The 13,089-nt window shown below is 48.0% G+C and overlaps 1 protein-coding gene and 1 long non-coding RNA gene across 3 annotated transcripts in view; both read left to right on the forward strand.

The window, feature by feature from the left end:
• LOC135830333 (angiopoietin-related protein 7-like) overlaps positions 1-13,089 on the forward strand; it is a 175,954-nt gene that overhangs the window by 145,079 nt on the left and 17,786 nt on the right. Inside the window, exons 2-3 of one of the 2 annotated variants that reach the window (XM_065342601.1) lie at positions 3,575-3,775; positions 4,260-4,397. The exons of the other annotated variant lie outside the window; for it this stretch is intronic. Of the exons in view, the coding sequence (XP_065198673.1) occupies positions 3,575-3,775; positions 4,260-4,397 (339 nt within the window). The remainder of the gene's footprint in view (positions 1-3,574; positions 3,776-4,259; positions 4,398-13,089) is intronic. 2 annotated transcript variants of the gene reach the window in all.
• Positions 10,666-12,844, forward strand: LOC135830344 (uncharacterized). The gene is made up of 2 exons (XR_010556014.1): positions 10,666-11,169; positions 11,780-12,844. It is a non-coding gene; the product is annotated as an uncharacterized LOC135830344 (long non-coding RNA).

Genomic DNA, 13,089 nt, shown 5'->3' on the forward strand with positions numbered 1-13,089 from the left:
ATCCTGTCACACCGGGGCCAAAGAAACGATGTCAGCGCTCCCAGCACACACAATGATTCTGTTATCATTAATTTTGTTGGCAAACAGCAGGGTAAAAGCCAGGAGGCTCTAAGCCAATGAAATGTCGAACAGATGCACTAGCTCTGTACTCCATCATGACAGGCAAGGTGATCGACTGCAGATCCGTATTGTCCAGCTGTCCAAGCATCCTGTTGCAGAATTAACAAAAGAGGACGGGAAAGTGTAGTATCAGTTTGTGTGCAAGAACGTGCCAAGTTGTGGACACGTTTGAATCTTTTAGATGCGGTCAATGCACCCGTGCTGAGTTTGTGTCAACTAACATATTAACCGAATCTCTTCTGCTTGAACCTACTTCGAAGTAGAACCTAACGTTGCGTTGGTTCCACGGGGCAGGTGACAGGGGAAAGTGAGCGTCGACGATCATATTCATGATTTTTACTGCTAGCAAATGTACAAGGGCATTATTTCTTACAGGATCGGTGTGAGATACTCCCGTCATTGTAAATATAAGTCTGGAGTGGGAGGACCTCCAAAGTACCGTTTTTGAGCTGATTGACTACATTGAGCAATTCCTAGCAGGTAGGTTAGCGATACAACCCTGATCGAAGGCAGAATGAAACGCTCGTCAACTACGCCGTTCTCTATGTGGGTAGCATTGTTGTTGGCGGCCTTCGTCAGTAGTGTGTCGGCAAGGAGTGTTTCTGCAGATACCCACTCCGGCGCTGCAAATGAAACAGGTATGAACATTGCCAGTGTGATTCCTCTAATAGGCTCTGTACTACTGCACCAACTTGAACCTTACAAGCCGTGTGGTAAGAAAGCTTACACTCTTGAGTATCTCAGTTCTACTGCACTCTTGCTGTACTGTCGATATGACTGTCCTATTCACTGGGAATGAATGAAATGCACTATCACGTTTGTAGCGGAAAGCAAATATTCCATTCATTTGATTTGCGAAGATTCGACAAGAACAGCAAACAGATTCATCTCATTAATGTTCACAGTTGTTGGTTTCTTTATTTGAATTCGCTAAAACCAAACGGACGGAGCTGTCCAAGGACAAGGGAGCGAATGATGAGCGTCATAACCACTATGCATCAAAACATCTCAGGGCAAAATGAGACAGACCATATTAAAGGAGGGTTTGCACAACACTTGTACATAAAGGGGAGTACGAGAACAAAGGCGCGGCAGAAGTCGAAGCAAGAAAGCAATCAACGCCGCAGATGTTTTTGTCCACCAAAAACAGAGAAAGAGCAAGCGAGAGAAAGATGAGAGAGAGAGGGGGAGAGAGGGGAGGGAGAGATAGAGAGAGGGGGAGAGAGAGAGGGAGAGATAGAGAGGAGAGAGACTAACAAATGGGGGCTGAGACGTCTACAACAGGGCTTTACGTCTGAAAACAACCGCAAGAATTAACAAGCAGGTTGTTAGAGAAACAGGGAGAGAGACGGACAGGCAGGCCAACAGACAGGCATATAATGAAAATATGGCTATAGTGATCCGTCTGACCTCAAAGGTTCATGCTGTGTGTAACAGCAGCAGTGCGAAATTGGGCCGGGTGCGGTATGGCCCGTACTTCGCTGGGCAATGCTTTCCAGAGCCTCGCTCCTTGAAACGCGAGACAACCCTTACCCGGCTCAGTGCGGGTTGGCGGTGGTATTAGACCCATACACGTAGATGATTGCAGCCGAGTAGGAGCGCCACTGGTTGGTAGCAACAGCACTTGCAGTGTAGGTCTAGCACGGGGGTAGCGGCAGCGCCAAACCAGGAAGATGAGCTTCTGGATGAAGATCTCCCGGACACCGTAGGCGCGGAGTTGGACTAGCAGGTTTCTGGCAGAGGTGCGCGGCGAGCATCTGTACACAGCTCGAGCTACACGATTCTGCGGAACTCGGAAATGGTCCAGGTGCGTACCCGCCAGCTATGCTGAGAAGGCATTGGAGCCATACGAGAAATCGGGCATGATCACAGACTTGAAGCATTGGATGCGGCTTTGCATGCTGAGGCAGCGGCGCATCCGCCACAGAACACCAACTTTCTTGTTGAGGCGGGCCATGCACCTATCCATCTGGGTGTTCCAAGACATGGCGCTGTCAATGTGACCTCCAACGTAGCGAGCAGAAGATACAGATGGCCGCAACTTAGTCGCATGACACCATACGTCCAGCTCAGTTTGCGCTTCTAGTTTCCCAGCCGGTGCTACTAATGCCTGACTTTTTGATGCATTAAGAATCAAACCTCGCTGCTTCAGCCAGTCAGCAATGCATGTCACTGCTCTGGAGATAGTGGCGGTCAGTTCCTGCTGTGTTGGGCGACTGCAGGTCAGTGTGATGTCACCTGCGAACTGGATGGACTCAGCTTGCTGGGCAACAGATGGTATGTCCCGGTTGTAAAGGCTGAACAGCAGTGGACCTAATACCGACCCCTGAGGCTGTGGTACTCAACATTAGCAGGCTGCCACTGTGCTAAGCTGGGATCCCAGCTGGACAATCTGGCAGGGATCAGACAAGTGTGACATGAGCGACTGGAGCGCTGTATCCAGGAGGACCACACCCGTGAACAGGCGGCGGTCTCTTGAGGCGAGGATCCTGTTGACCATCAACACAAGGGCATCCTCGTTGGAATGTCCTGCCCGGAATGCAAATTGTGTGCTGGGCAGAGAACCAGATATACCCAGAAAGGTGACAACTGCCTTCCGCTCCACCTTCTCTAGCAGCTTCGAGAGAATTGGGAGCAGGGACACAGGATGGAAATTGTTGGCGACAGATGGATCGCCAGCCTTGTGCAATGGGGTCACATACGCACGCTTAAAGCCAGCGGGTACAGTGCGGGAGGTCAGGGACGCATTTAAACGTGCTGCAACTGATGGTGCTAGCAGCTCGGCACAGCACTTTAGAAGTAAGCCTGGGATGCCGCCGCTGCCTTTTGCTTTGCGCGGGTCGATGCGCTTCAAAAGCTGTTCAGCATGGCAGGCATGCGCATGTTGGAATGAGGTCCGGGCAGACCTAGGCTGTGAACCCTGAGGCATAGAGAGCACTGAAGGTCGAGCATCATCAGAGACTACCTTGCTAAACGTGGCCGGACGCAACGTGTTCAATGTCACATGTCGGCTGGATTGATTGTCTCTTGAGTCTAGTCAGAGTATTAAGGACTGACTATAACTTGCGTGGGTTCTGGCAATTATCTTGGCACAGACTTTGGAAGTACTGGATGCGTTTGCGCCTGTATGTATTCGCAGCAACCTAGCGAGCACGTCTATATGCTGCGTGCGCTTCAGAGTTGGCTTTGTCAGCAAGCCACTTTCGATGCAGGCGACGCTTCAGCTGGCTTATCTTGTATAGCTCTCTGTCAGAACGTGGAGGATGGAGCTTGCCTCTTAATCTTGCATTGCTGCAATGGCGCATGTCTGTTGAGGACAGAAAGAACAGTTGTCTGGCGATCGCCTCGTGCGTGTATGTCGGAGTTAGAAAGAAGCATTCATCCTTTTCAGCGTACTTGTTGCTTTGCATTTGATTCTATTAATTCTATTTTAAAATTCTTGTTTGCGCGTAAGGTGATACTGAGTCGTGCATGGCACGAGTTCTTCATCTACTACCATCTACCGCTCTTCGTCTCAGCATCCAGGATACAGAGACTGTGCTAAGTGGTCTGCATAACCCCATTGATCAGCTCAACTCCGCAAATGCTGACACAGCATCACTATCTGCGTTCTTAGGTGGACAGCAGAATGCTGATTTGCTGGTACAGTGTCTGAGTAAGTCTATTGTTGATCATCTCATTCCATTCTGCTTTCTATGCAGAGAATCGAGAGGATTATAATTATAGAGGATTATAATTATACAACCATACGATGTCATGTTTTTACGAAGTCCTCTACTCGATGCTCGTGTGTATGGAGTCCTTTCACGGCAGCAGTCACACCAATTTTATTCACCAACAGATCACCTCATGCACGAAAAACAATAGAACATTCGAAACCCGCAGCAGTCTGTTGTTTCTTCTATGTGTTTTACGTTCTAGCAGAGGGAAAATAGCACTATTTGTAGTGAGGACCAGACACACTCTGTGCAGTTGTTGGACGTGTACGTTACCAGTTCAATATCCTTTGAAGCCTGTTGCATTGCCTTCTTTTTGGATCATTCAGCAGAAACCAAACTCTTGTGTTCTGCTGTCGTATTTGAATTCTCTTCGTCGTTTGTTCTGGCCACATTTTGTCACGTGATTCTTGGTTTATGCAGGTGGACAGCTTGAGCAATGTCGACAAAGTCCCCAGTGTAGCGATGCTGGAAAGTGCATTTTCACACGTTCTATACAAGGGAAAGGCTCATACACGTGCAAATGTGATGACAGTCATACTGGAAAGTTTTGTCAGACAGGTAATTATGAATTTAAAAAATTACTTCTATTGGGGCAAAAAAACAATCATGATTTTTCCCCGGTGATCAGTGACAATTGTTGGAACGGAGGCATGTGTAATTTGTATAATTTTCGTTCACTCGGTTTTAGGATAAGAAAGCGCGTTTCATTTCCTACTTTTACATGTACGGTTGCACGCGATAGATAGGAGATCAAGTGTTACAAGTACATGTACTTTATGTGATGTGATGTGTAGTCTGTGGCAGGCCTCATTCCTACCTTTCTGTGTACCACTTGACTTTGGTTAACCTTATTCAGTACACAGCAATAAGAAACAACGGTATCTCCGAACTTCCTGAACAATACTCATTTGTTTGAGAGACAGATGCAAACGGGACAGTGCGAAGATATACATGTAGATTGGACATACAGTCTATGCACTATATGATGTCCAGCACCCTATATAGAGTCCATTGGTCCAAAATCCACTATACAGAGTCCAGGAGTCCGCTCAATTTTGATCAGCTCCATCTAGCCGCGGAATCCCATATAATGCCCTTATCACACTGCGTTCAAAAGTCGCGTTTGCGTCTGCGTTTTCTTCGGTTTTTGACGGTCGCCTAGGAAATGCCATCACGTGACGTTATCGCGAGCCCAGACGCACAACCGCAGACGCACAGCCGCAGACGCAGACGCAAACCGGGGGGGGGGGGGGGGTCAAAACCGAATCCCGCAAACGCAGATCGGATTTTCTTTCTCGCAGCACTTCCTGCATTGTTTTTGAGTGTTTTCAAGTGATTCTCAAGTGTGCTTTTCAAATCTTCATTTCCATCTAGTTGCTGAGGCCGGCAATGGTTCTTCTACTACATGTACTGATTGATTGATTTTGGATTCGCGAGGCATGGAGCTGATGCGAGCTCGTGGCTGTCTGGCTGAGGTTGCGCTGACTAGTTGGCGGCGACTAGCCTAGCAACAACGGAACTGCCACCCCAACACAGGCAACGCAACGGCTGCAGTCTTCCAATCGACTCCCATTCCCCAGCACCACTTACAAAGGACATAGGAGCAGAAACAGAACACTTCTCGATCTCAGGAAAATAAATTCAACATCCACGGCCACCTCGAGATCGATTCCCCAGATTTTGTATTTTTCCCGCGCGCACAGATTTTGACGCAAACGCGCTGAAAATCATAAGTATAGTATGATATCACGTCTTGCGTTTTCCAATCTCAAACGCAAACGCAGACGCAAACGCGACTCAAACAAACGCAGTGTGATAACTGCCTAAGGAGTACACGCTTTCTACAAGTCCCCTATTCACGGTCCAGGAGTCCAGTTTATCCAGTCACGCCGTCCTGTGTACATGTGTGTAGTGCCCAAAAGAGAACAAACACCTTTTCAGTTTTGCTTGCCTCATACGATCGTGGCAGCGAATTCCTTTCTTCACTTCCGCCATGGCTGAAGTTCTGCTGTGCAGTTGCTAACAATAATCTGTCTCGAGGTAACCAAGGAGGGAAAGGAGACGTTCAAAATAAAATCTGGAAAGCATATTTTGGTTCTCTGAAGACGTTTCATCAGTGCGCGGGATGAAAGCGGAAATTCGAGAACGAGAATAGTTCAGCACAGTTCAAATCTGGCGAGTCAGGTACATTGACACTCTCTTTCGTTCGACGCCACAAATATCCCCTGTTTGACTGGTAATTGATGCCAGTTATGCTGTGGAGTTGCTGAGTAAGACGTTTGAACGGTTTCATCAGTGCGCGGGATGAAAACGGAGAACGAGAAAAGTTCAGCACAGTTGCAATCTGACTAGTCAGATACACTGACACTCTCTTTCGTTTGACGCCACAAGGATACCCTGTTGGACTGGACAAGACCTGCCTGTACTACCGTGTCAAAAGGCTGTCCAACTACATGGCAGGACAATGACTGAGGTAAGGAAGCTTTACTCATTTCGATTGGTCTGAAGTTCTCTCGTTATGCTTGAATTTATTTCCATTTTTCAAGCAGCGTATCGCGTTTGTTTGATGTTGCTTGAATGAATGCCCTAAAAGTAATCAACGACTTCGTAATAGTTGCGTGACAATAACATCAGTCCTCAAGGACAGCAAGGACTTCGCATCAATCGTACACGATCGTCTAGCTATCATGAATTCTATTTCACGAGAAATGTATTTTTATCCCTGTGATATTTATGTGAACTCAACGACATTCTTCCTGTAGTATGATGATGTCAAATACATTGGGATCGACAAACGAAGTGCCAGTGTTCTAGTAGTATTAGGAGGATTGCTTGTATGCCGATGACAAGAAAAAGCTTGAAGCTAATACTCGTATTCCATGAAGTAACCGTTTTGATGTCACAAACATGACAATGTGTCAGTGAAATTGCCTCGTGACAAGAAATAATTGCATTTCCATCTTGGGGAAGACTGTTTGACTGACGGTAACGTTGTACATATTGTTTAAATCATCCTAATAATTATTTAGTTGCAGTAAATTGAAACACTGTGGTGTACACTTTAAAAATGTTTGTTGGTGTGTCTGTGCGTCTTGAGTGTGCACAAACGATCTTATTCCTCGTATTACTAATAGATTATTGTCCCCACCGTCGCCTGTTCACAGGTCTTTGAGTGGATGGATTTTCATTGACCATCACATTCGTTGGGAACTTGGTAGTTGTGTGCACCCATGCATCTTACGGTAATAAGCGTATCCTTGTGCTATATATTTGTTGCAGATGTGCTGATCTTCAGAAGCTTGCGGAACTGAGTGCTGCTGAACATTTGCATTACCATGAGCAATGGTGAAGCTTGCTATTGCACTCTCAGCATGTGCTTGTATTATGCTGACTACTGCACTATATTACGCTCCTACACTACTACATGATTGTATGTAAACGTGCGTTCACCCATCCATGTATGCATTCGTTTAGTATAATTATTTTGTAATCCCTCATGACTTTACGCGTAAATGGGTGGACGTTTTCATGGCTGTTGGAGTTGCGTGTATATTATGTCTGTACTCGTTTCTTGGTGGTTTCTTGGCGTTGCATAAGTTTGTGTGTGTGTGTGTGTGTGTGTGTGTGTGTGTGTGTGTGTGTGTGTGTGTGCATTGGCGTTGGGCATCGACGAATGGTATGACTTGGCCCAGGATAGACGGGAATGGCGGGCCGCTTGCAGTGTTCTGCCCCTGCCCGAACCCGTTTGTGAGCCCCTGCGGATACCTTGTTCCGAGTGTGGCCGTCTCTTCTCCAGGAGTGGTTTGCCTCGCCATAAATGCCTCGATGAGCGCCGCAAACCTGTATCAGAACAGAGAGGTAGCCGACAATGTTCTTCCTGCGAGCGCTGGTTCCGCAGTGCCGGAGGTTTGGCGGTCCACAAGTGCCCCAACTCCCGGATGCTCCCCGCGACATCGTCTCGGGCTCCGTGCCGGGCGGCGGTGTCTACCATTGCTGCTCAGGCGACTCCTCCGCCGCAGCGTGTGCGGCTCGCTCTCTCATGCTGCAAGGCCCACTGTGGGGCCTGTGGCCGATGCTGCCGCTCCACTCGTGGATTCCAAATCCATAGCTGCCGGAGATGGCTCTCTCGTCGTGCCGATTGAACATGGTCCCTGATCTCTCGGCAGACTGCCGACTTTCTGCCGACGCACGTCGTTTTCCATGTTGTCGGCCCCGCGAGGGGACACGTGACCGTAATGGCAGTGTTTACCAGGACCAGGACCAGGTGTGTGTGCGTGTGTGTGCGTGTGAGTGTGTCTTGAGCAAGAATGAACCACTGAAATGGCAAACTTGAGGTCGGTTATCACCGTGTCCTTCCACCGTCGCCGGGGACCCCAAAAAGGCCGAGGCACAGGTAGCCACCCAAAGAGGAGTTGGAGGGGGCCAACAGTGGAGGGAAGTACGGGTTGCCCCTCAGTCGAGCTCCACCATGCCCAAGTCTGTGCATTGCGCAGTGTGTGACCGGAACTTCTCACGGGGCTCCCATCGAACGCGGCACAAGTGCACCACTCAGAGACGGCTTCCCATCCAGCTCCAGCATGGATCAGTGTAGTGCCAGAACTGCCAGAGGTGGTTCCCCAGCAAGGGTGGCTACTCTGTTCATCAATGCCAGCCTGTCACGAGTTCGCCTACACCAACAGTCAGTCTGTATGTGCCACTTTCAGCTTATTGCGAGCAGCACTGCCCGACATGTCAGCGATGCTTCCGTTCTGCGGCCGGGTTCAAGCGTCACAACTACAATCGTGGTGCGAGACCTTCTGCTGCTGAGTAAGCAGCTCTGGCCCTCAGCTGCCCACATTGTAAACGCAATTTCCGCCCGCAGCAGGACCTAGCCAGACATTCGCGGTCCTGCCTGTGATCTGACTCCCGTTTTCTGGTCCCCATTTCATCGGGGTGACACTTGCCCATCTGGGCAGTCATGCTGCTAGTAGTAGTAGTAGTAGTAGTAGTAGTGAGTGTGTGTGTGTGTGTTTGTGTGTTTTTGTGTGTGTGTGTGTTTGTGTGTGTGTGTGTGTGTGTGTGTGTGTGTGTGTGCGCGCGAGAGCGCGCGCACAATAATTTCAAAGCAACGAGAGAGCTTGGAAGCTCAGGGCCCTACGCTATGCTTTTTTGCCTTGATGACCTAGACAAAAAAAAGCATAGGGATGTTACAAATTCTTTAAAAAATTCCTTTTTTTTAAGACATAACCTGGGATTCGAACCCGCACTATCGCGCGCCCTGCATGCATCCCCCGATACACTTCGCACACATACTAATTCTTCCAAGTTGTTTCACATTGTGATCTTGCATTTGAAAGCCCTATTTGAACATAATATGCATTGTGGCCAGCCGTCTTTGATAGCACGGTACGGTAGGGGATAGGTACGGGACAGGTACGATCGAGGGTAATACGACACCGTCTCCCGTAATGTACCGTACCATCAAACACAGCTGGCCACATACAGCTGCCCGCAATATTCAAATAGGGCTTTCAAACGCAAGATAATAACGTGAAGCAACTTGGAAGAATGGGTATGAATGCGAAGTGTATGGGGGAATGCATGTAGGGCGATAGTGCGGGTTCGAATCCCATGATATGCCTGAAAAAATAGGAGAATTGAAAAATTTATAACATCTTATTCTTTTTTGCCGTCAGATGCGGATAGCGCCAGGCGTGACACAAACAAACAAACACACAAATACCAAACGAGAGAGCTTGGAAGCTCAGGGCCCTGCGCTATGCTTTGTTGCCTAGCTTATCGTACATGTTGTTAGAACTGATGGAAATGCTTTTTCCTTTGATTAGCAACATCATTGTATTGCAAAAGAACTTTTCAATGAGATACTGAAGTAACGTCTTCTGCATAGCTATGGGACCGCCGCTGACTCTGCCGATCACTGGCGTTCCGGAGTCGACGGGATGTCTGTCCTGACGTTTCCTGGGACCGGCGCTGACTCTGCCGATCACGGGCGTTCTTCTTCTTCTTACAACTAACATCCATTCTGATTGCATTTACTCGTCTCCTTACTTCGTATTTCTTTCCAGAAAATCTCCCCATACAGCAGGGAGTCGTTTACATAATAATTATGACTCCCTGCTATACATCTACATGACTGTATATACGTTATAATTATTATGCTATCGGCCTACATGCGATTCCCGGGCTGGTCGACAGGCGGCCCAGCCAGCCTGCTAGTGGGATCTCGGCCTCGCACACAAATCCACACAAAATGTTACTGCACTGAATGCATTCCCCCGAAACACTTCGCATATATACTCATTCTCTTGATGGTACCGTACTCATGATGGTTCGGGACACGTACGGGATAGCGCCAGGCATGTCGATGGCACAAACAAACAAAAATATTGTGGCCAGCTGTCTTTGCTGGTACGGTACAGTACGGGACAGATACGGGATAGCGCCAGGCGTGACACAAACAAACAAACAAACAAACAAACAAACACCAAATTAAAGCTGTGTGGACCCTGGCTAGCGCCAGACGTTACTGAAGTAACGTCTTCTGCATAGCTACGGGAATTAAAGCTGTGTGGACCCTGGCTAGCGCCAGACGTTACTGAAGTAAAGTCTTCTGCATAGCTACGGGAATAAATTAATCCTTGGCTTTCCATCATAGCCTATTCTCTTTCGATTCTTGTTTTTTTGCTTTGTATTTTCTTGGCGTTGTATGGGTGTGTACATGTGTGTGTGCGTGCACAATAATTTGAGAACATCACATGATTGTTATATTGTAATTTGCAGCGTCTGCGAAGAGACCACTTGATTTGAGGATGGTGTTTGTAGGGTTTTTCACGTAATGAAGTGGCTGCAGTGGATCCTCAATATTTATTTTTATCTTGAGAAGTGAATGAGGTTTAGGGTTATTATTAGACACAATCTCATAGCATGTGACAAGCATAGCTAATGCAGGGACAGAATCCCCTGAGACAAGGGCGTTGACAGGCGAAGCGCCAGCACCCCAAATCAAGACTTTTTTTTATTTTCCGTGGCGGGAAATCGAGCTTTTCCAGTTATCTACAGCCTGTAGAAATTCAACGCTGAGAATTTCCAACTATTGTCCGGCTTTGGTCCTCTGCCACCGACCTATCCTTTGAAGGAGAATGCTAAAACCAGTTGGTTGCTCTTCAGTAGTTCTTTCTCTATCGTACACATATATTTGTATGTCGACACATGCCGTGTGCGACGACGTAGACACTTCTCAACAATTGAGTGACTTGAATTTGGCCATGATGACCGAATGTCATTGGACCGTGGAGTCGAGTAGAGGGCTCAGGCTCGATCGGCACAACGGGTACGTATAGCACAAGGGTAGGGCTAATGAAATATCAAGTTGTTTGCTGTGCACAACCTTGGGGCGGAATTCGGCACGAAATTCTCTGCTCGCCAACTGTTGAGTATACCATGCAATACGTAGGTTTAAACTCATGTTGCAGTGCTATCTCGGTTGCAACCCTCTTTCAAATGTTGACATAGCCAACAACCACATAATCCGTATCAAATCTTACCCCTTGTTTTCTTTCTAAGTGTGAAAAATAGAAATAATACCAGTCCTAATCATTGGAAAATGCAAATCACGGTCTATTATCGACACATCGTACTGTCGCGGACATGGAAATCCAGTCGATTGACCGGGGCCGGCGCCCTCAGCGCGTACAGAACGTTGCATGCAGTGCACATGTTGATCCAATGCGACCATCAGCAGCGCATGATAAACCGTGCTACGGCTGCATGGCCAGCGCCCTGGGGCCGCTATACGTGCGACCGGATTTCCATGTCCACGACAGTAGTACCATGCAGCCTGGCAGTGCATTTGGAGCAGGAAAGTGAATGGTAGAACTGCGGTGGTGAACACATGAGCTGATGACAACCATCGTCGTCTTGTTGGTTTGTGTTGTCTTCAGTTCATTGCAGGTTGAACGAGGAATGAACGTCTACTCTTTCTTTCCAAAACTGGCTGGGCACACGTCAATGAGACGGAAGCTAGTGCCAAACCAGTCCTTGGAAGTTTTGTTGTGCTGCTGGACTTTCAATCATCATGTAAAGTATCTTCCGGTTTCTGAGTCTTCGTGTGCGCCTGAAGAGCTACACTGTGTAGAGATGTTGGAAGTTTATCCTGCTCACGACACTGCACCAAGTACAAGCACTTCCTCGGCACTGCCTGAGCCCTGTTCTGTGTTTACTGTGACCAGGAGAAGCAACTAGAAATTTGGAGCTTGAGCTGGAACGCTGGTGCTCTCTCTCTCTCTCTCTCTCTCTCTCTCTCTCTCTCTCCGTCACGTTCTGCCACTGTCCGAAACCGGTGCAAGTGCTAGCATGTCGAAGCGCATTGTGTCTGAGTCACGCCCTCACTCTCCTGCTCCTCCCTCATATGCCCAAGACAGTATGACCAACTGTGAATACAGTTCATGCCCACATGTGAACTTGTGTGGTTCTCTTGTAGTAAGCTGCCACGTGTGTACTTGCACGTGTTGTGTACATGTGTGTGTATGTGTGTGTGTGCGTTTGTGTGTATCTATGGGACTGCGTTCTCCTATTCTCCGGTGCCTTCGAGGCCCACGCAACCCTTGTGGCAGTGGCTCGACAGCACAGGGCAGGAGTGTGCGCGCATGCATGTGTATATGTCGGCGTGTGTGTGTGCGCGCGCGTGTGCATGCGCATATGTGGGTGTGCGCGCGTGCATGCAGATGTGTGTGTGGGGGTGTGCGCACGCTGATGCTCAGCTCTCCAGAATTATGTCCGTGTGCGTAGCCAGTGTATGGTGGCAACATAGCCTTCCTTCATGTATATGTGTATGCGCATACTATTTAGGATGCTTTACTGTTTTTGGTGGGATCCAGTTACATAGTTTTCAGTTCAATTATTTATGTTTATACAGCTGCTGTATTTGTAGTGCAACTTTATGTCTTTCTGCTGGTCAATTTGTCGTCTTGATGGTGTTCTAATACTGATATACGTAGAAAATATTACCGTCAGAAAGTGTGCTCGTTGTGAAGTTGTCCTTCTTTGGGCTCAAACCATTGCTCGTGTATAGGTAGATACATATCAGTGGGTTCGATTGGTGGCGAGAGGTCAGCCTAAATTGTTTGGGGCGGAATTCGGCACGAAATCCACGCTGAGTACTTTTTGACGACGAGTTGCGTCGGTCTTGAAAACTCTGGCGAGAAAACGAGGAAAATTATGTCGCTTGGAGCTTTCCGCGAGACTTAGGGCA

The sequence above is a fragment of the Sycon ciliatum genome (genome assembly GCF_964019385.1).
Source record: "Sycon ciliatum chromosome 5 unlocalized genomic scaffold, ocSycCili1.1 SUPER_5_unloc_1, whole genome shotgun sequence".
Classification (NCBI taxonomy): domain Eukaryota; kingdom Metazoa; phylum Porifera; class Calcarea; order Leucosolenida; family Sycettidae; genus Sycon; species Sycon ciliatum.